The sequence below is a fragment of the Coturnix japonica genome, chromosome 3 (genome assembly GCF_001577835.2).
Source record: "Coturnix japonica isolate 7356 chromosome 3, Coturnix japonica 2.1, whole genome shotgun sequence".
NCBI lineage: Eukaryota > Metazoa > Chordata > Aves > Galliformes > Phasianidae > Coturnix > Coturnix japonica.
In genome coordinates this window covers 95,063,054-95,087,223 of record NC_029518.1, presented here as the reverse complement: position 1 = coordinate 95,087,223, position 24,170 = coordinate 95,063,054, and the positions used below count along the sequence as shown (strand labels likewise).

The 24,170-nt window shown below is 40.0% G+C and overlaps 1 protein-coding gene and 1 long non-coding RNA gene across 2 annotated transcripts; one reads left to right on the top strand and one right to left on the bottom strand.

Annotated features, from left to right (window-relative positions):
- Positions 1 to 312: 312 nt before the first annotated feature.
- On the bottom strand, positions 313 to 24,170 carry LOC116653146. Its single transcript, XR_004306548.1, has 3 exons — positions 23,502 to 24,170; positions 22,676 to 22,820; positions 313 to 486 (listed from the first exon to the last, which is right to left on the bottom strand). It is a non-coding gene; the product is annotated as an uncharacterized LOC116653146 (long non-coding RNA).
- On the top strand, positions 5,821 to 22,464 carry LOC107312273 (WD repeat and coiled-coil-containing protein-like). The gene is made up of 3 exons (XM_015859553.2): positions 5,821 to 8,070; positions 16,877 to 16,997; positions 20,389 to 22,464. The coding sequence occupies exons 1-3, from the start codon at positions 6,148 to 6,150 to the stop codon at positions 20,553 to 20,555; spliced, it is 2,211 nt and encodes a 736-aa protein (XP_015715039.1). The 5' UTR covers positions 5,821 to 6,147; the 3' UTR covers positions 20,556 to 22,464.

Here is a 24,170-nt window from a genome sequence, read left to right as displayed (position 1 = left end):
CAGGTACCGCCCTCAGCTTTAAAGATGAAGATGTGTGTATGTATTCCGTAGCTGCTCCCGTGATGTGAGATCGCCAGTTCATTTGCCTGTGCGAGAACTGCAGCTGGTGCTGGTAGAATCATTAAGGTGGGAAGGACCACCAAGGTCAGCTTAGTCCGGCTGTGCCTGGGGCTGCCCTCACTGCCACATCTCTGTTGTTCTTGAACACCTCCAGGGATGGCGATCCACCACCTCCCTGGGCAGCCCACTCCAATATCAAACCAGCTTGAGTAGAAATGTTCCCTAATATCCAACCTGAACCTCCTGTGGGCACAAATTGTTGTCACAGATATCAAACAGCAGACAGTGCTGTTGTTTCTCACCTTACGGTACTCACACAGTGCTATAGAGGCCCTTGAAGATACTGGTGTTAACAATTGCACAGCAGATGAAGAGCTCGGAAGAGAAGGCTGAAGCAATGAATGCCACATATCTTCAGGAAAGCCTCTGAAATACAAGAGAAAATGGCTTAGTATTGGCAGAGGATTGGAGGAGAGGCAAAAAGAACAACAGGGCCAACATGGAAAGTGTTTGAATGACCAAGAGAACGGCTAAAACCAAGTTATAGGGGATTAATGTTTTAAAGAATGCTCTTTCAAAGCTATTGCATTACATCCACCTCCTCCTCTGCTCAGAGGTCTGTGTCTCAAGCATAAAGCCCTCTAGCCTCAGCTTTCAAGGCTCTCAGTGCTTGACATACTGGTTTCTAGAGCAATGAATTTGATAGTATGTGCTTAGAAATGGAGGCAAATATCCCTCGCCACCAGGACCTAAGGGAGAGAAGAGGTCAATACAATTTACCGCTTCCAAAAAACGTTGGTTTAAGATTAATGTCTTGAGCTGAACTCACTCTCTCCCAAGCTTCTGTCTCCCCAATGCAAGACCCTGACATGGCAGACCCAGTTCAGTAACGGGCCACCAACATGTAATAGGTGGAGGGGACGAGGATCTGGGGCTGTTCTGCATAAGACAAAGCTAAGGGAGGGCTTCTGCTGCTGTCTGCAGCTCCCTCATGTGGGTGGAAGCGCACAGCAAGAGGTAATGGACACGAATCACAAGGGAATTTCCAACACCAGGGAAGTCTTCACATTGTGAGTTACCATACAAAGCTTTGGGGAACCTGACCAAACCTTGGAACTAGCTGTTGCACCGTATGGCCTCCAAAGATCCCTTCCCTTCAACTGCTGTATGAGCCCGTAATGCTCTTCCTATAGAATGAGGAAGAAGAGCAGTGGTAGTGAGATGAACTGCACGGCGTTAATCTTAGTCTGAAGAAATGCAATTACAACTCACAGCTCTGGAACAGACCGACTGCATCACTAAATCACTTTGGTTATATTTGCAGTGCATAATACTCCAAACTGGCTAATATGTCTATTGGGCAACGTACAATGGTACGTGTAAAAAGTAGTGGGCATTTCAGATACCATATAACTATGAAATTGCAGCATCCATCCAGCTAATTAGCACCATGTAGACTGTTGCATGGATGTGCTTCACTGCCTGCCATTTGGAAGCCAGCACGCTGAACTGAAGTTCTACTCCGAGTTGCTTTGTGCCACCGTATCCCCCTTATAGAATGAGGATGATAATTCTGCCTGGTCTGTTTAGATTGCAAAGAGTTGAAGAGCAGAGGTCCCCTTTTATAATAAATAAATGGAACGGCTTGGGGCCCAAAGACTAAACCCGGGGTCATGCAGTGTGCTCTCACAGATAAAATTTCTCATAATAGCAATATCACAAGCAGACAGGCTGGGAGGGGATTAACATTTCTCTTTCATCCAATCTTTCATAACAAGAAATAAAAAGGGATAAAAAGAAATGTAAGTCTATCTTTCACGCTGAACAAAACAGAACTGGAATCCTATCTATAAACAGTACACCAGTTATTCCAGATCTGCCATTTCCTTGCCATGGAAGCGACAGAAGGATCACCGAGGATCTTTGTATTTACAATGCAATACATTTACTGCTTTCTCCCAGTAGAACTCTTTTCTCTATAGTTTTGGTATTTATTCTGCATTGTGAGGAAATGTCACTGGCTAGACGTGCTGGAAGCAGTTCAAACAACAGGAGAAAACCAAGCAAACCGCAAATATTAGCTACAAACTCCTGATTAGTCTTCTGATGATTCTGGAAAATGTAACCGAGGAAAAGAAATTAACTGGCATTCTCAGTCCTCCAGATAAATGAATCAAGGGAGATGAATAATGGATTCAGAAAATTAAGGCTCTATTTGTTTTCCTTCATTCTGCATGTGAAATTATAACACTGTTTAATGAGCTTCTAGAACCTCCAGACCAAAGTGATTTGAAGTTATAAAGAAAAGGCCCGGAAGCAGAAAGGTGGACCCACCAGGTCTATCACAGACCTGTGTCCAAACAGCACAGATAGATAGCAGCAGGATGTCAGCACTCTTTAATTATTATGCTTGTATTCGATGACATTCACTGACCTATTTGTCTGCGTTGATTGGGAGAAATAGGGAAATCCCATTATGATGAATTAGCAGGAACTTTTCTAGGGAAGACCACGCCAAAGGTGATTTGTTACAAGGGTTTCCAAATACAGCTGGGAGGAAGCTTTGTTCACATCCTTCTTTGAGTTGGTCTGCAATGTCAATGGAGCATTTTTGATACAGGGTTATATCAGAGTCCTGCTGTCCCGAGTCCTGTTACGACCATAAATTGCTTTTCCAATACAGACACGTTCTAAAAGGCCTTTACAAATTACCAAGCTAGGACCAGTATATACCTTCTGTTTGCTTCATTGTGTGCAATGGAAAATATTAATGGATATTTCCTTGAGAATAAATAGATGTAATGCTTGTGAAAGAAAAAGACTGGCACTATTTGGAAGCTGAATGCTGACTTACAGATGGAAAGACCTATTAGATCATTCCTTCCCTCTCTTTGCCAAGACAGGGATGTTTTCTAAAGAACATTTCATACTCTTCTCCCCACTCTAATTTTAATAACATAAGTTCTGGAGTTTCTATCACTTTCTTTGAGATTCTATTCCACACGAACATTGCAGCTCTGGGCTGATTGCTGATAAGTTAGCAAACAGACATGTATGTTAGCTGTATATAATATATAGCTGTATATAATAAGTTAGCTGTAACAGGCATGTATGTAATACCTACTGAACCACGTCTGGGCATTCATCTGCCCATAACCATGTCCTATCTAAGTACATCAGCTAGACTCATAAAGCAAGAATCATTTGTCTATCTTAGATACTTTAGAGTGGAATGAATCATGCCCTAAAAGCGTCAATTTCTCACTATTAATCTCTAAATGAGTCAGTAAGCAGAGGGTCAGACTCAGACAATCACGCTGTTTATGGCAGTAGTTTTGTCAGAAAGGTGAGGCCCAGCTCAATTGCCCCATAGGAGCTTGGGGACTACTTTCTTGTAGGCAGCTATATGTGTATACCTCAACTTCAGCATGTTAATTTGGGAGATGAATCCCATCCCTACAATTAAAAATGAGCTGAATATCATTCTCTGTGATTGTGTTTGCACAACTACCCTCTAAGAGCCTTCCTTCTTAATCCCTCATCTATTTTGCTTTAGCATTGTGAAAGGCAGAAAAAGAACTTGAGCCCGACATTCTGGGTGGGACCCCTGCCTGGAGTCTCCTTAGTTTGAATATAGCCTGCATAGAAAAGCTCAGGGTTTTAGTTTAAATAATAATTTACATAATGTTTTGAAATTAACCAGGCTTCTGAATGGTTTGCTTGAACAAATTAATGAGTGGTTGCTCATTAGCTCTTTCCCACTCTACCTGACATGTACCTTGCTAGCAGAAAAAGTGCAGCTGAAATCCTGTTTGGAGAGCAGTAACAGCACCCCGGCAAAGCATTGTCAGAAGGATGCTGATTTACAAAGTGCGATCAGTAGATCTGCTCTGATGGATTACGTATTCTGTATCTTTATTAACTGCACATCATTTTCACATTCTGTTCCAGTCAGCTTGTGACAGATAACTGTTTTTTAGAATCAGATCTCGAGGAAAAGAAATGTCAGTGTGGAAAAATAAATACATTACTCAAGCTTCTTGAAAGTATTGAACTCAGTGACACATCAGCTTAAATTGGTGAAATCATGGTGGGTAGCTTTAAATAGAAATGTTTTTGAAGTAGAAATATCACAAAGCATCAGATATTTTATACATTTGAGTTAAATTAATATTAGAAAAAATATTACTGTTATGTTTTCATTACATATTGAGCTGGATCTGTCTTCTTTTGAAGTCACCAGGAATATTAACATCAATTTAATTAACTTGAAGCAAGATTTAGCCCAGAAGGAATTTTAACCATGAATAAAGGAGAAAATGAAGTCTGGAGTCACAGCTTTTCCAGCAAGGCACTGAACTCCAGTCCACAGAGATACTTAGATACCATAGGTACCTTCCTAGACAGGAAAAAGGCAAGTAGGTATATTTAAGAGCCCGCATCTCATTAGCTCTGATGCGTATTGAATACAAAAAGTATTCACCATTTCCCAGGAGAGAAAGGTGAATAATGGGTACAGCAATGTGAGAAAACAGCGCTGTAAAATCACAACTATATAAAGAGTATAGTGACCTTTGTAACTGTGAGGGCTGGATTTGGTTTTCCAGCACTCATTGTGAACTATGGGAACTTAACCCAGCTCTTCAACAGCTATGTGCTATTAACTGTTAACGAACACACCATCAGTGGACTGCTCAGTCTTAGTCTTTGTGTGGTACTTCTGACAACCACTGATGTAGACAGAGCCAGCAAAGGTGCCAGCAGCTGGAACACCTTAGTTAAAGCAAAGCTAATCAGAGGCATAGTTATGTGAGTAGGATCAGAATCTAGCTCAGTACCAGCACAGAGACTGTGACTGCTCAATGAACGACTCAGATTACTAATGGATTACTCTTCTTGCTGCTTTCTTCAGTCTCAAAGGAAACTAAAGTATTGCCAGGGCAGCTTTCAATTACCAGCCTTTATTTCATGCATTATATCGATCTATGCATGCCAGGGTGACACAGGAATATTATTATAATGTTTTACCCATTTCCAGCAAAATAGATGAATGGTATGAAGTCCCCCTCCCCGGCTGTATCTGAAATGAGACTTTGTCTTCAAATTGTCTTCAAATATGAAGTATTTGTGGGCAATGTTGGCGGTAGGTGGATGGTTGGATTAGATGATTTGAGACGTCTTTTCCAACCTGAATGACTCTATGGTACTAGATTTCAGACAAAGATACAGAATGCATATAGTTGTCTGAAACCTCTAGCTGTAGTTATTACATCTGCCAGCTGAAAACCTTTGCCCAGGTGTAATGTATTCACATTAGTCAAAATCAGTGTTTCTTTGCAGCTGCAGAATCTGACCCAGTAAAATGAACATTCATCAGATGTCTGCTTTGAGAATATACGCCCTTTAATTTTTTTTTTCCCTTTAATTTCACCTTTCTTCATCTTCCTGTAATTACTAGCAGAACAGAATGTAATTTCTCTTTTCTACCTTCGTTTCATAGCCACTGAGGTCTTAGATATCTGACAGGTACTATCCACTGGAGATTGCAATCTTCTTTGTGCAGCTCGGATATATTTAAATCTTCTTTTACCCTTCAAAGTCTGGTTGAAAGAAGTGTTAGGTCATTATTTCAGGCTGTAGCTTAATGCTTGGGGTTAACAGTATATGATCTCTCTCCACTGTTCACCAAAGACCTTCATGCAGTGAAGGTCAAGGTATTAGAACGCTATTTTTAAAGATACACCCAGCAGTAAAGAGTTAAAAATAGACACCTACAAAAACGTCCAGTAATTGGTTAAACCTTGTTAGGCATCACATGAAGATGATAACTCCTCCCAGGAAAAGACGTAGCAAAAGCAGCTTTGACATGGATTTATACTTAGAAGAGCAGCTGCAGGCTTACTGGGAAGGAGCTCACAAGACAGGCTCTTCGACAGCTAGCAGAAAAGGAAAAAACAAAACAGCATCATTCTGCAGGGGAAAGGAAGGAAATAAAAGTCATATTTTTTTTCTTCCTCATGATCTGCAAATGAATTCCATGGATTCTCATCTTTGGAACAATCACCAATAGACAGAGAGCCTAAAAATATGGAGCTGGGAAAGGCAAAACTGTTGAGAACCGGCCTCAATGCTTTATACCAAGCCATCCATCCTGTGCACGGAATTGCCTGGACAGACGGGAAGCAAGTGATACTGACTGCTTTATACTATCATAATGGAGAGCTGAAGTTTGGAGACTCGAGTGTTGTCGGTCAATTTGAACATGTGCATGGGCTTTACTGGGGCCCGTGTTGCTCTACAGAGGCCCCAGCTCTGCTTGCTGTTCAGCATAAAAAGCATGTTAGCGTTTGGCGGCTGGGCCACAGCACTGCGGAGAAAAACAAACCCTTGATTTCTCAGACTTGTGAAATCGGTGAGCCGTTCCCATTGCTTTCCCAGGGCTGTGTGTGGCATCCAAAAAAGGAGGTCTTGGCTGTCCTTACAAAAAGAGATGCTTCAGTCTTGCACACTGTTCGAACGGACAATACCAGAGTTAAGGCAGATATCAAAAGCAGCGGGCTTATTCATTGTGCTTGCTGGACTAAGGACGGTAATCGCTTAGTAGTCGCTATAGGCAGTGCCCTGCATTCCTATATATGGGATGATGCTCAAAAAACTCTAAATGCCTGCTCCTTCTGCCCAGTCTTTGATGTGGGAGGCTATATCTGTGCTATAGAAGCCACACTGGATTTCCAAATTGCTGTAGCTACTGAGCTTCCTTTAGATAATATCTGTGGTTTGAACGCGGGCATTGCATTTGACATGCCATCTGGTGCTGAAACTAGTTCTTTAACCTCACAGTCCACTACAGCACTTGGTGATGAAGAATACTCCATGGACCTGCGAAGAAAGTCCACAGACTCTGATAGATCAGGCACTGTTGATTCAGTAGCTTCTTCTTCATCAGGTCCTTTGGATTTAACCCACATCCTTGCAAACCACCGTCGGTCTGATCCCAGTCCTCTCATTACTCTGAAACGCAAAGACTCTGCAGCAACAAATGGTCAAGATTCTTCTTACCTGATCTTGGTGACTTTTGAAAGGAAGGTAACCACCACCAGAAAAGTCAACATCCCAGGTATTCTCGTTCCTGATATAATGGCTTTTGACCTCAGAGCTCAGATCGTGGCAGTAGCCTCTAATACTTCTAACATTGTTTTGGTGTATTCAGTAACCTCTTCCTGCATGCCCCATATTCAACAAATCCAGCTGGAAAAAAATGAAAGACCAAAAGGCTTATGCTTTTTGACAGATAAACTCCTATTGATATTAATTGGGAAGCAAAAGTGCCCTGAGTCGAATCTCATTCCATCTTCAAGTTCGGACAGGTATGTAATGCGCTTGATGATCAAAGAACTGATGCTGGAAGAAGATGCTTCAACGCTGCCAGACACTAAGCAGCATATGCTTTATAACTTTGTATCGTCTGTGAACATACCTGGAAAAAGAAAGTTCTTTGAAAACCTTGCCACAGAAGACCAACATCAGAGCAGAGACCTGTTAATACCAAGAAGTACAGTTATTCAGTCTCCCAGCGGCAGGAGAAGACTCATAGAAGAAGTGAAGAGCCCTAGTTATGAGCAGAGCTCTTCATCAAGTGTTAGTGACTTGGATGAGAAAAAGCTCCCAGGTGACCCCTCTGTTGCCTTGGAAACTTTGGATGCTGAACCTACCAATCGTTCAATGGCTCTTCTTGGTTTTGGAACGGCTACCAGGCTTTCCAGCAGACCGGCTTCTCCTAAAGTGCAGTTCAATGTAATTGAAGAAACATCAAGTTCTCCAAAAAACAACAATTTGCCAAGTGAAAGAGGCATGAGTCACATATCTAGAAATTTAGAGAGGCTCTGTGGCAGTTTCAATGACTTACAACTGAGTCTTTCTGAAATAACAGACTTGGCTAAAAATGGGAGAAGGGTATCTTTAGCCTACCCAAGTTCACAAGAACCACCGGTCATTCATATCACTTACCAGGTAAATTTTTCATCAACTTAAAAACTCTGTGGTGGGGCACCGAAGTTTTAAACTATCTTTTATTTGTGTCACTTAAAAACAAGAGGATGCAGTTTGATTCTTGTCAACTCATGATAAAAGTAAACCTAGTTTGGCATCAAGCTTAGTTTAAAATGGTATTATAATTTATTATTGAAACAGTAACTAAGGATGATGTGAGTGACTTAAAGGATATTTCACACAGGAAGTCTGTGTCTTCTTTGCACAACTTCTAAGCAAAACAGTCTTGCATAGTAGCTGATTTTGGTCAAATAAAAGAACAGGCATGCAGTTACTGATGTAGAAAAAAGATTTATGTGCTAATTTAGTGTAGAGATGAGCCTGCAAGTAGCCAAAATTAGGCATCTCCACTAGAAACCTGATCATTGCAAATCCAGAATTTGAAGGTAGCTCTAGACTCTCATGAAGTTTGAAACAAAGTAGTGAATCTCAATTCCTGGACAATTCAGACACAGATGATACAAGTTGGCTTATTTCTACTTGTCTCACTGCTGATCTTTACACAGCTGGACATAATCAATTTGCAAGTATTACCACTTCAAATTTTCAGGAAAAAAAATAAAAAAAAATCTGTCAGTGTGCAATTATCATTTCATTAAATGAAGATATAAATGTCAAATCACCATGTTCCTACCCCACCCTTGTTTTGGCAACATTCCTACTGGCTCCAATAAGAATTTCAACTTGGGAACATAGACTGTATAATTATTTCCTGCTATAATAATTCTTATTATTTGCAGTAATACTGACATTATACTGATAATAGTTTTGGTCTTGCTAATACTAGTTGTGTTGCTGCTAGAACTGGGGTTCCTTTCAAGGATGTTGATGCCAGTTTCAAATGGATTCTTATCTATTACAAGATAAGCAGAATTATGTCAAGTGATACATTTATTTCATAGTGATGATGCCAAAGTACCTGTTTCTTAAACAGATTTGACTCACAGCTATACAGCCTCCTTTCACTTGGAGGGGCAATACAGACATCTAAATATCCTTCCTTAAGCACTCATTAAGGGAATCGTGACTCCATTTGAAAATATTCATCAGTTCTTCGCACTTGTTTGTTAGGCATTTTAGTAGATTCTAGTAAGTTGACTGGATAAAAGCAAAGCTTTTGATCTGAGTTAGTATCGTAACCTTATTATATATGTATATTATATGAATTCTAGTTGAAAAAGCAAGATGCCTTTTGAAAATAATTTAGGATTTTGTTTGCCAAGATGTGTGCTCTTCTATTCTCCAGCTTGTTCAAATTAATTCTGTTTTCTTAATATAAATCAACTTATTCATTTTACAAGCAGCTCTATCACTTGGATTCGATAAGATTAACCTCTCCCAAGAGAAGTTCTGGTTGTGACACCTAACATTAATCCAAGATCTGAAGTCACTGTGCACGTGTTGAGAAATAATTTTCCGGTTTTTCTCTTTGGGAATGAGACAAAGATAATAAAACCAGTGGGCCTAAGACACTGCCAGACTAACTGCACTGAGAAAAGCAGACTTATTTATCTAAGCAGGTTAATTTCTCATTGAGTGTGAAGAAAGCCCCTCTAGTACTACATAATAATGACTCAGAAAAAGTGCCACTTCATGGCTTTCCAAAACACATAGCTTTTCTGTTGGAGCCTCACTTTTAATGCTTTGCATAGCTCCGCTCCTCTTCTGAACTATAACAGGATTACAAAATGATGCCAAAAGATAATGAAAAATAGACTGATGGCAGAAAGGTCTCCAGACAGAGAAGGAAATATTTGCTTCGTAGGCAGCTAATATTTTTTTTCCAGAAAATAGTTGTTTTGATTAGTTTGGATTGAGACATCTGAACCTTGATTCTCCTCCAGGAGTTGATTAGCACTCCGGGAGCTCAGAGAGCAGCTGGGCTGTGGGTTCCAGCCAGGAGCTGTTCACAGTGCAGAGTCAGGAAATAGCTTTATTGCCTTATGATATAAATATCAGGCAGTGAAAAACATTCTAAACTTCAGGAACACTGCAGTCCAGTCAATAATATGGCCATTATCTGTCAACTTTTTGTGCCAGGTCTGCATCTTCTTAAGTGTTTGCATAATCCCAAGCACAGCAGAGGCCCAATCTTGACTAAGAAATCTTTTGTGCTATAAGATATAATGATCAGTACTACATAACCACATTTAAACATTACAAACATAAAAGTTTAAAACAGTTTATATGTATATATATATAAAAGCAGCAATAATGAACAGTCAGTTATGAACACTGCTGTGTAGAAGCAGCACTGACACAGAGAAAGATTCTGCTTAGAAGACCCGAGCATAAACCAGGATGTACGTTACTTAATAATTCATAACGTTGGCTTACTAAATAGTCTTCACAACCTTTGTTTATCCTGTTAATGCTAGCCTGCCCATAACTTCTCTGAATTCATGTCCGTGCAGTACCACCAGAATTTATATGCTTTGTAGCCTATGGCCATAAAAGAAAAACATGATCACTCACAGTTTGGAAATGTCACTGCACTATCACTTGTGTAATAACATCCAGCCACCAGAGGTGATTTGATCATTCAACCCTGAAAAGCAAATATTATTGCTCTTTCATCATATACAGACTTGTGATTCAGGCTAGCGTGGGAGGGCAGACAGACAGATGCAATAAGAAGATATTATTTAACAAGAAAAAAAAGAAGAGAGAGAATTTATTTCTGTTTCATTTTGGGGAAAAAAAAAAAAAAGAAAAAAAAAAGATACTTTTCTTATCCATTTTCTCATCCATCTCCCAGAAAAGAAACAGCTGCAGAATATTTAAACTAGCCTCATTCAAAAGCTAATTACAGTGGAAATAAAGCCAATCTGGATTTGAAAATGATGGCATTTAGGCAAATCTCTCCAGAAGGAAGAAGATTCTTTTTTCATCTGAGGAGTATCGTAAAACTCCTACATTTTGCTCACAAGCAGTATTATGTCAAAGATCTGTACCACCAAAAGCATATATTTGATGATTACACCGGAAATAGATTTCTTTGCAGCAATTAGTCACCAGGATTTCCCTTTCTTAACCTTGGCCAACAATTGTATACACACCAATTTGTCCTTTTCTAATGGCTTTCTATAATTCACTACAGGAAATTTTATTAACAAGGTCAGCTATGAAATAAACAATTTTTATGCAGAGCTGGGAGATGAATAGAAGGGGTCCAAACACACCAACTATTTTTTTATATATACAAATATATGGAGTAGAGATAAAGGAGAAGGACTGTATAATAGTGACAATGAAGTGAGCCAAAGACATAAAGAGAAAACAGACTTCAGTGATCAGTTGTAAGAAGAGCATGAACCTCATGAAAACCAAAGGGCAATTTTGACTCGACTTGAGCAATAGAAAATCATGAAAATGATGGAAGAGGAAGGTGGTCTTACTGCTCCCCAGAGTGAGAACAGGCATCTTGAAGGGAGAGATTTAGGATGACCATAAAAGACCTGCAGTAGTCAAGCCGAGGTGTGATCAATGCACTGAAAACATTTTGAGCAAAGGTTGAAGAATCTGTTAAGAACAAATTCTGACGACACTGCTGTGAAAGTGATCAATAGCAGACAAGCAGGGTCTGCACAGGAGATGCGGACACTTCTTATTTGGCCAGATCATTTGGTTGTCAGAAACATAAACACAAAAGATAAAGGAATATGTAATGTCAAAAATGCAGTCTAGTTTTCGTACTGAAAGAAAGTTAAGATTCAGGATTTTTCTTTTCTTAAAAAGACAGTACTGGAAGATCACAGAAGCACATGTGTGAGGGAATAAGGTGTATCTTAGATAACGAGATGCCCAACACATTAATTGCAGAATTATCAACAGGGGCCCAAGAGCAGAGAAGTCCTAGCATTGTATCATTGGAAGAGCAGAGAAGTCCTTCTGTGTGCTATAAATGCAAACTGCACTGCGATTTAAGCACCCCTGAGCACCTTCAAATCTCTTCTAACTTAAACATTTGACAGGCTTATACTTCTCTCACAGGTTAATTAGGGTTGCAGTTGGAATGTCCCACTTAAGGGCTTGTGGGGATACTGAGAACTACACCAAAATAAAATCAGGATCCAACAAATTGGAACCCATGACAGGAAAGGGAAGCAGTCCAGGCTGCTGAGCTTCATGGGTGGTACCTGTAGCAATGCTGCACAAAGCTTCCAGACAGGCAGTACCTGAATTTCAGAAATCACAATTCTTATTCCTCTTCAGTGCTCTTCCTCAGAAATTCAGTGTTCTTCCATTTTCTTCTTGGTCAGATCCCTCATGTCTACATGATCTGACAGTTGTCTTGCATCCCACACAATGAGTGTGGGGGCAAAGCAAGAGTGAGCTGACTAAGAGGCATTAAGTCATCACAACTGAAATTACAATGAAATACAAACCAAAGAGCTGAAATCAAGGGTGTGAGAAAAAGAAAACAGAGTTCTAGGCAACTACAACCTTTCTTCATCTAACAGTGCATAGATAGGATTGACTAACCTGATGCTTTTCCTTTATAAAAAGATTATTAACACAAAAGATATGAAGAATATTTAAAATACCTGTGATTCAACACAGCACTCAAAATTGTGCCATAGGGAAAATTATTGGTTTGACAGCAAAGAACTGGGATTAACAGGAGAAGTGTAAGATGGTAACCTGCTTTAGCAGGGGGCTTGGACTCTGACCTCACAAGGTCTTTTCCAACCCCTGTAATTCTGTGATTCTATGGTTAAAAACTGGCTGGAAAGATGACTGTGGTAATATAAAAGAAAATGGAACAGATTTACTTGTGGATTTGCCTCTGATTGACCTTCAGGCTAATCTAAAAGTTTCATAGAATCATAGAATCATGGAATGGCCTGGGTTGAAAAGAACCACGGCGATCATCTACTTTCAACCCCCTGATATGTGCAGGGTCACACATCATCCACATCAACCACTGTTGAGATAAGCTATTAAAATCTCTTTATGGCCTAATGTCGGTACTTATTTCAATAGAGGATCGAGATATCACATCTGTAATTTGATGACCTTAATATCTAGAATAATAAAAATGGATTCAAATGAACTAGTTTGAAGTGCATAGTGGAAATACCAGTATTAAGAGCAAAAATAGCTGCTGTAAACTGGATACTCACAGGCTGGGAGCTGAGAAAGAAAAAGGCTTGCATGCGTTACGTGAATACAAGACAAGTATCAATCAGGAAGGTTATAAGTTTATGAAAAGATTAAAGGCAGTTTTTTGATACACTGGGGAGGTACATACAGAAAGAAATTCAGTGTGAGGCCAGTTTCCATTTCTAGACATCCATGTAGGAGAAAAACACATTCAAACTGTGTGCAATTACTAACTCAATGTTAGTACAAAACGTTTTTGGTTGGTAATGTATCATGAAGTATATCACAGTTTTGTCAGTCATTGAATTTAAAAGATGATCTTTGCATCCAGGTAACTGTAGGCTGTTAGAAAACAAAAGGTATCTAGAGAGAAGGCCCTGGAGGCAGAACCAGCTGGCTGCTCAGCAGGATGCAAAAACATTATAAAAGTAGGTTATTTATTGTGCAGTCATATAGTGTGCATCACCTAATCCAGGAACATTTTTGTCTTTTTTTTGCCTTAGTAAATTATTTTTCACATATATATTTGTATTCCAAAACAAGAATTCCGAAAGACAGATTGGCAACGCTGTGACCAGCTGGCTGCTGCCCAGAAGATCCTTTGTAGGCTATAAAAAGTGATCAAGGGACAGGCTGACACAGATGAAGGAAAACAATTGTTGAATTGATGGTTTGTTTCTGTTGGATTTTTGTTGAGGGAGAGTTGGACCTGAGAGACTACAGGAATTTGGCTACAGAAACTTTATCTGAAAGTATCTGCTCAAGTATGTGGAAATATATTTGTTTATTCTGTGGTTAATGTGTGCTAAGTACACCAATAAACTTCGGTTTAGAGTGAAACAACCAACAGTAAGGGCTTTTCATGTCAAATTTGCAAGTCCTCTGGCTTCTGCTGGAGACCAATAGCAGCACTGCAAAACAGATACATATTTTAGGAAGTGGATGATTGAATTTAGATTTGACTAGAAAATTGTTGTTGGGTAAAGGCATGAAAATGGCAGGTACTAAAGTGAGATTTCATTTGTGCTTCTAACTTTGTCACAAATTACCTGCATGACCTTGAGTAAATCTCTTAATCCTCTGGTGTAATAGTTTGATCGTCTATAAAAAGAGAATAAAAGCAGTTACCCAGCTCTCAAGAAAACACACGTGTGTGAACATATTCCTCAAGGTGAAATGTTACCATCACTTAAACCAAACATTAAACAAAAGAAACTAACAAAGAAGAAGAGGGAAAAAGAAGAAATCTTGAGCTGAGAGAATTTGTCAGCAGACAAAAATAACATGTAAACGTGATCAAGCTTAATGTGATGAGCAGGAGTGCTTTACAAAGAAAGAAGAGACAATATGAAAGCCCCAAAGTGATGAAAGACAAGCACTTCTGAAATGTGAGCTCTGATGTTGAAAAACTTGAAAAACTGTAAAACCACAGGAAAGGATAAAAAAGAGAGACCGTGTAGTTTTGTATATGCAAAAATGTCTTCCAGATCTAAAGGCCATTAAAATAACTTGCATGGTTAAGTAGAAATCATACTAGAACAAAGTCATCCATGTCCATTCAACTGCTTTCAAGTCAGTGGAGGCACAGCTAGATCATTTTCTGATTATTTTTGAGCTGATTCATTTGTAATGAAAAAAAACACCACTTGGGTACCTATCTCAGTTGAAGCCCACCTCTTTTCATAATTCATTAACTGAGGTACAAGTCTGAATAAACTCTGGTATTTCATCTTGAGATTAAGAAAATGAAGTAGTTGTTAGATATACTGATCTACTTTATGCAGTGATAAAAAGCTTTGTAACAGTGAAATACCTGAACAGGCAAATAGCATCTTTGGAGTGCAAATGCAATGCATGTGCTTGTGCTGAAAGTTCTGTCCGCTGAATTTTAACTGTACCTGCGTTCAACAGAATATAATTTGGAGAGACATAAAAACGACAAAGAAGTTCTGTTATATTGATGGACAGTGGAAAGATCCAAATGGAACTGGCAGAACAAAAGTAGAGCAAGATTATTTAGACGCAAATGGCTGACTCAAATGTTTTTATAGTGGCATTAAGTCATTGGAGAAAATTAATGTTAAGACTGACTTTCAAAAGACAGCAGGAAATTGTAAATGCAAATATATATTCATTTTGTACTCATATTAACTCAGCTATCCTGTGGTGCACTTGGTAGTAATCTGAATGACAGAACACAATGGTGTCAATCCTCAAGACCAGATAAACATCACGAATGCCACCTCAACTATGCCACCTTTCTCTTTAAAGCGTATTTTTTAGTGAATGTTAGAGCAGCTTCCAGGGAAGTTAACCCATATATTCTCTCTAAAAAAAAAAAAAAGCTGTAGTTTCCAAGCTACCTTGCTGTGACAGCTTTTCAAAGAGATTGTCTCCATGAAATTCTCTCTGTGCCAGAAATGGGGGATTTTACTGGGGTGGAATAGCTGAAAGATGATTATCATAAACACCCACACATAGCACTGATACTGAGCAAAGCACTCGCTTTGGCAATGTGAGATCGAAGCGACTTTCTACTAGTTATCATAAATTCCTTCTCCCTGGATTGACCATTAGGGCAGAAGGGCCCAATGGACTCAAGTAGACGTGGCCTAATACATCACATATCACAGACCATGCAGTTTTGAATTGTGTTAGCACAAAAAGCAAGGAGGCAAATGCCTCTTCACGTGGGATTGTGCCATTGAAGAGGAAGAACCCCAGGCACCTGTACAGGCTGGGAGGAGTGGTCCTTGAGAGCAGCTCGGCAGAGAAGGACCTGGGGGTCCTGATGGACAAAGGACTCAACATGAGCCAGCAGTGCGCTCTGGCAGCTCGGAAAGCAAATGGGATCCTGGGCTCCATCAGGAGAGGGGTGGTCAGCAGGGATAGGGAGGCGTGACTGTCCCTCTCTGACTCGGCTCTATTGAGAGGCCATCCCATTCGTGTACTGGTCCAAGGATGTGGAGCCCTCCAGTACAAGAACACGATGACGATTTTTGGAAAGGGTCCAGAGGCAGGGCCACGCAAGATGACTTTCAGGGGGCAGCACCTCCACTATGAGACGGCTGAGGAGTTGGGAGTTGTTCAAGCCTGGAGAAAGAGAAAGGTTCGGGGTGACCCTCACTTTGCAGCCTTTCATAATCCTGAAGGGAACTTTACTCCAGGAGTGGGAGTAAACTCTTGGAAAGGGCTGACAATAGCAGGACAGGGAAATGGTTTATAAGTTAAAAGAGGAAGATTTAGGTTGGATGTTAGGGGGAAGTTCTTCACTAGAGATGTGTAGGCCCTGAAAGCCTGCCCAGGAGGTTGTGGATGCCCCGTCCTTGGAGGTCAGAGACCAGAGGTTGGACGGGGCCATGGCCAACTGATCTAGTAAAAGTGTAATGGTGTTGGATGCCGTGCTGCATGGGGGGGGGGGGGGGGGGTGGGGGGGGCGGGGGCCAGGCAGGGGGGTTGGAACTACATGATCCTTGAGGTCCCTTCCAACCCGGGTCATTCTGTGATTCTGTGACTGATAAACTGTAGCAATGACAGAGGAAAAAAAGGCAAAAATATTAAAGAACTGAAAGGGCTGTGAGGAGAGGAATGGTTAAAAGAACTCTGGTAAAATATCTAAGCCTTTAACAAGATCTTTTCTTTTACATATCTGCGTTTGAAGAAAAATTTTTCAAGTGGAGCAATTACTGAAGAAACAAAGGATGTTCTCCTCTGTGATGGCAAGATCCATTTGAATTTAGTCCAGCAGCTGTTTGACCTGACCATTATTGAAATGAAATTTGGTATGTTCTTTCTATTTCTAGTATCTGGTTTTGACTGAGATTTTTAGCGTAAATGAGGCAGTTGTGGTAATTATCCCATACTGTAGCAAGTGGTGATAGCTAAATTCCCTTAAATGCTAAGTAACTGCAGAACTACCTATTACCAGAGTGATATGTTGAATGCTTCTGCAGAGGAAGGCTGAGAAAATAATCAGACCGCTGTGATATATGGAAATAGCAATTCTTCCTTATGAGACCTTTTGGCATTCTGCCTTTTCTATCTTCACAACATGTCCCACACCTGACAATACAGAAGGGGCTGGAGGAAAATTCACTCTCAGAACGTGACAGACATGTATATCATGTAGTGTTTGAGATTATTTTAAGCTAAGACAAACAGTAAAGCTCAGTGTTGTAATTTTCCCATCACACGTTTACCACCACCACTGATTAACTTTTAAATGCAGACACCACTAAAGAAAACCTATCCCCATACTGGTCGCTGAATGACCTTGTCCCTGTCTATTCATGCGTTCTACTTTCTCAGCAATATACAGATTATTTTTCTTAGCCACTTCTCCATAATACTTCTAATGGCTTTTCTCATCTCAGCCTAGATAGATCTTGATCTTGAGGTACAAAGTATTGTCTGTAATTGTGATCTGCTTGCATTGTTTCCACATGGAGAGATCCACAAATAGCTCATTGTCTTGACCCTGAGCCCCTGACAGACTGAGACACTTAATCACTACACCCCGTCTCACGAGAACTGAATTTGTCTCTTGGTGAAAGCAAAATGAAAGGGACAGTAATAATACACTGCAATTTTCCAAATGATGACAGTTATCAGTAATGACTGGTGTGTAATAGGCTAATTGATGGGAAGGCTGCATATAGGCTACAGATCAAGGAACCGTGGTTCGTTTCAACTCAGGCCATTCCATGACTCTATGATAAAAAACCTTCACTTGCTGCAGATTTTCAGTATGGAAATGAAAAATGATGTGATGGAGAATGTCTGTTTTCAGCTTTATGGGATGACTGAATATTAAGTTAGTAGAACTCACCCCTACAATCTCCTGAGTTGGATTTCAGAATCCTCGGTGTTTCAGGAATCAAATCCGTTGACAGCAGAAAGAAAGAATGAATCTAGAATCACTCTGAAACTCACCATAATCCTGAAGCACTATCAGGTTCTGGGCAGAGGTTGTTATGTATCTCTTCATTCACTTATGACCAGTAGAGGTTTAAATTCCGAAACCTTTCCTTTGCCACTAGGCCTGAATATCACATTTGGTGTTTAAAAATGTCACTCCCATCCTTTAACAGTTTGCAATTAAAAGGGATGTAATCAAGAGTGTGCTTATACTGCAGAGACAGTCCTGCATTTTTTTAACTATGAATATACTCTTCAACTTGAACATATCGAAATAAAGAAGCCAGTAACTGCAGACCAAGTTCATACCCACAGCAAAGCCATTAAGATCATAACAGTTATAAGAGCAGTGAACTTGGCCTCATCATGCGGATGTTAAGTCCAGGAACTATAATAACATTACCTGTACTAAATATAACCTGCCATATAGAGCCCTGGCATTAGCACACGTTAAGTCACTATTTTCTGAAGGTTATCATGGTAAGAACTTTGCATAACAGGAGGAAAATGCATTCAGCACAAGATTTTCCTACCTTCAATATGTATATTATGTGGGTCATGCTTCAAAGCAAGCGTTACCAATTACACAGAGAAGTTCAAATGTTTCAACAGGTGAAAATAAAAAGTCCTAAAAGTATGACAGAAAGAATATGCTGTATCAACTTGACCACCAATGTAACTACCAGTTTGGATGGCAGAATTTCCACCTCTAGGCCCATTGTTTTCAGAATCTGAAGACAGTCCAGAATAAGAAAGTATTAAGAGCAGAAGATTAAAGATTCATGGTTTGGAATGACAATCTTCTTATGATGTAACAGGTGACATGACTGAATGGAATAGTGCAGCAGCCTGGAAAGGTGCTCTGTTAATGGTATAAGGAAGAGAGATTTGCTTAGTCCAGTAACACGGTTCATTATGAATGACAAAAATGAAGCTTATACCCCCTGCATTCTCTTATTCCACATCCTTTTTAAGACCAGTTTTATGTCCCCAAAGTAAAAATCTGAACAACAGCTGTAACAAGGGTTTCTTTACCTCAAATCCCAGCTAATGCCAGCACCCAGAGATGACAGGATCATACTCTCTAAGAACAGTGTGTGACATGAAGGCTCCCGCAGTGCTTACCAGCTGCTACTGTTTGTTTTCAGTTTTTTTCCTTTCCACAAAGTGTCAAACTGAACAACAGACAGAATTTTCTGTAGCAGCTGCAATATCCACTCCAACAGGAAACAAATCACAAGAGAAAAGATAGTTCATGATGCTTCTGTTTCAAACTTGAGTTCAAAGGAAGGTAAAATCGAAGGGTTAAGTTTGTTTCTCTGCAATACAGAAAGTAAACCTGAATGATTTTGATGTATTTTTCATGTAATCTTGTCTCTTTTTTTTTTTTTTTTTTTCAGGGGAAAAAAACCCCAAAACAACAACATTAAAAACATCATTTGAATTTTGTTCATTCTCTTATCTATGAAAAGTTCTGATTAATAATTAAAGGACAGAAAATGTGATAGTATCAATTCTGTAAATTGTTGAGATGTAACTTCCTTCCATTTGCTATATGGATTTGTAAGCATACTGCACAACCTTGGCTTAGTGCAGAAGAAAACTCCTATTTCCCTCTGGAATAAATACAGTACAATTTCTTTACTATCTCCTAGAAGGAGTCCAGTGGAGGGAGACAAAGATGGTAGAGGGCCTGGAGCATCTCCTGTATGAGGAAAGGCTGGGAGACCTGGATCTGAAGGGAAGGTTGAGAGGGGATCTGATCAATGTTTATAAATACCTAAAGTGTGGGAGGCGATTGGATGAGGCCAGACTCTTTTCAGTGGTGTATAGCTAAAGAATTCCAATCCCAGCAAGTCTGTGATTCCTTGTTTGGGTACAGCAGATGAGCAAATGGGAGAAGCAGGGGTGGATCAAAGCTGGCATGGAAAGGTTGTCTGGGGTGTCAGAAAATGGAGATACTCATTGTTTATCAGAACTAGCAAAGATATGTTTGTTTTTTCCACTTAAGTTCCATAAGGGACAAAATGCCTCAAAACTTTCAAGGGCTTTCATTTCACCTCCCCTTGTATTTACACAAAGGTGTGTTTAGCACAGGCTGCCAGGCCTTAATGCCATTAGGTAATGAGGCTTAGTGCAAAAGGAAGCCTGCTCTGCTCGTGTGGCAGCTGACTGTTTTAAAACATCTCTGTATATATAACCATATATATAACCAGAGCAGTACACTCATTTGCCTTTTTTGCTTAATTTTTGTAGGCTCTTCTTGGATCGTGCTCACTGCAGACAAGGATGGCTTTGTGCCATTAATATTCAAAGCAAGACAAGACGTGATCATAAGGGATGGAACTGACAGTTCTGAAGTCTGCGGTCGTCACCCCTACAAAAAGGGCAGTTTAATGCAGCCACCGAGCAGAGTGACATAAGTGCTCACCAAGGAACACCAATAATCGTGGGGTTTTTTTTAACTAAAGCAATACAGAGATGTTCTGTGGTATCAGACACTGAGTGATTAGAAAGTTGTCTTCACTACTTTCAATATACTTGGACTAAAATCTGTGGCACGGTCACACAGTAGCTGAGTCCCAGGGTTGACTACACCCTTACGATTTCTTCAGAATGATCAGACCTAGAATGGAGTTTGCCGCTGTTATTGTTACTAACAATGTTTTGTTATTAATGACTGCTGGCAGAATGGAGCAGTGACAAGCCTCTAATTGTGGTCAGGATGTTCTGAAACAACAGTATGCTAAAAATCATGCAGTAAAAACCAGCCAAACCAATACAGCCTACACAAAAGCTGGAGAAAGTGCTACTAACGAGCATTTATGCTAAGGAAAATTGCATAAAGAGAAGGGAAAGCACTTCTTGGCTCTATATGGAGTTCCTATGGGTCCCATGGAAACCTGCAGCATTTTCAGAAATGCATAACTCCAACATGAAAATGTTCAGCTACAAATACGGCTGCGTCACTGTCTCCTGTCACTGTCTCACACTGCGTGGAGATTTATACACGCACACTGAAAAGAAAGGAAAAAGCACAACTTGACACGTAAATTAGAGATCAAAGACGTTGAGTGTAAATGTCATTTGGCTAAATGCAGATGTCTGTGCTGAACTTTCCATCCAGGCACCTGTATGATCAGACAAATAAAGGAAAGCATTCCTATAGCAGATTATTTGTGTCCTACCATAGCTTCTAATGCTGGTCTTTGTGAGCTATCCCTATTAAATACGTAATTAAGTGCCTATTCCCTTCTACTGGCTGCAAAGCAAGCTGGTGTGACTGCTGTGAATACAGACATTCACATTTATTTGGATGAACCTCACTCTGAGAACAGTTTCCATTCATTGAAATAAGTAATATGTCCTTCTCATGCAAATGTCTTCCCAGAGACTAAGAGATCATCATTCTAACAAGCCTGCAAGCTCAGGTGTGCGATGTAGCTGGGTGTATTTGTACTGCCAGCTTTCTCGGTGATGGAATGTACTTTGAAAAAGCACAGTGTATTTGAACAACATTCTTGATCACATTGAACAACATCTTGATCACAATTGAAAGTGATGAAAACGCTGGAGGAAGTGCAGAAGGGATTCATGCAAAGCAGAGGATAAATGTTCAGCTTTGGTTTGGATGGAGAACAGATGGAGAATCAGTGAAGTAGAGAGATAGAAGGCTGTTCTATTAAGCACAAGCTGTACAGAAGATTTTTGCACAAATAATGAACAAGGCACGTGGAAGTGCTTGGTCAAACAGAAGGCTGATGATCTGATCAATGCTTACAAAAAGCTGAAGGGCAGAAGTCAAGCAGATGGGACCAGGCTCTGTTCAGTGGCCAATGTCTGTTGGCCAATCAGTGATGCTGACTTTGCACAGTTAAATATTTCCTTGGTATTCTTCACAACTACTAAAAAGTCAGAGTTCGCTGTAGGTGTATGAAGTGAACCCTGCAAGACCCTCAATCAATTAGTTCCCCTTCTTCCTCTGCTATTACTAAAGACCTGGGTACCCTTGAATAAAGCTCCAGACTTGGTCTTCTTAGAGGTCTTTTCCAACTGTAATGATTCTCTGATTCTAAGATGCAACACTAAATAAACAGTTTACCTAATTTATTCTTAAAAACCTCCACCATATAGTACTGGATTGCTAAAATGAAACACTTTGGTCCTTCAGGCTCATGTGACCTAACTTCAAAGCATGTGAATTCAGGCAAGGTGAATCTCAGAGGTTATTCAGTATCTCATTTGAAGTGATGAACTTATTTCCTATTGTCCCACACAGCAGAAATGAGCTTCTGTATTAGCATTAGCTATTATATATGTTTATATATGTTAATTAGTGGATACTATTGCTTCAGCTTTCTGCCAGATTGAGGCAGTTTCACCATCTCTGTGTTAAATGCACTTTGTGGTCCTTGCTGGTGCTGTTATCTAACAGGGGGCTGCCTGCCCTGCTAATGGCATTTGGGTGCCTCAGCTGTGTCCAAAGTGCTTGCTGCAGCTCAGCCTTGGTCTGTATCAAGTCAATGCTGTCCTTGAACTTTACCTTTCCTCCACTATTATTGGACACATGTGTGTCAACAGCCAGGTGTGATCAGATGTCTGGAGACAAAAGCAGCACATCTGTGCTGCACTGTTATCAACACAAAATGGATCTAGGCTGATCTCCATTGATCTCAAAACGCTTGTACCTGTAATGAACATAAAAGAAAACTTCATGAGATGGGTGCCTGAAAAGCAGGATTAATCTACAGCATAGCAAAGATGAAAACAGCACTTTCACAGGTCAAGTGACGTGTCTGACTTAAGCAAACACAATGATTCTGGAGAAGTTTGTCTACAGATACCCTTAGAGAGATTATTCCAAAGGAATGCTGCCATATCATGATGTAAAAATAATTGTTTTAACCAATTCAGTTATAAAACAGAACAGTTCCCATCAGAGAATCTCAGCAGAGACATGGCTGGTATCTACTGTTGAAGAAAAAGGCAGCAATTCCATCTCACTTTGTCGCTGTTTTAATCCCCCCAAACTTTCACCAACCCTCATTATTCTTCTAAAGGCTGGAGCCACATGGAACTCCTTGCAAGTCCTTTCACTATGGAGCAGAAACATTCAATTTTTCCTGCATTTGGAAACACAGAATGAGCCCTTCTGGCTTCAAGCAGCTAAGCAGAACAGCCCAAGTTACTCATATCTCACTCACTGCACACAATGATCCTGTTCACACATCCCACAGTGATGTCTGCCTTCTTGTAACAGTGTGATATTCAGCCAGGTCTTGGTCATTTTCTGCAAAACTGCTCATCTTTTATAACCTTTATTACTAATCGCTTCCCAAAAGTAAGAAGTAACCAAAGCATCTTCTTACCGTCATAGCAAAAAGCAGTTCAAACGTGTGTGCATTTTAATTACTGATCTTAGGCTTTTACCACATCTGGTTTAAGGGTCTAAATTACACAGCAGTGCCTCACTGACCTTTCCTATTAAAAAATAATGAGATCTTCTTGCTCATTCAGTAACGTCCATCGCCTGGATTAAGCAGATCTCATAAAACATAGTTATGAAGTTAATAGCAAGTATCTTCAAATTATTATTTTTCCCTTACAATATTTATATGTCTTTGGCTTGTTTGTAGAACTTAGTTAAGACTAGGTCCCAATTGGGATATTTTATGATTCTATTAATGCGAAAATATCTTCTAAGGCATTTTTCAACGTGGTCTTTCCTCCTGACACCTGATACACTCAAACAGATAGAGAAAACAATGAAATCAGGGTTTTTATAACGGCACTGATAAACTCAGCTCCTCTGCAGCAATGTCTGCTATAGCCCTCTGCTGGCCCAGCTCTGAGAGAACAGTGCAGCCCTTGGGTGCTGGGCGTGATGTACAACACCAGATGGCCACCACAGTGCTGTAATGTGTCCCAAAAGTTTTATTCCCTAAAATCTACCAAAGTCACAGCATCATTAGTGCTATAAAAGGTGTTTCCTTCACTGAGTCTAAACTCGCCCCCTGTGGAACAACGACCGTTGGGGA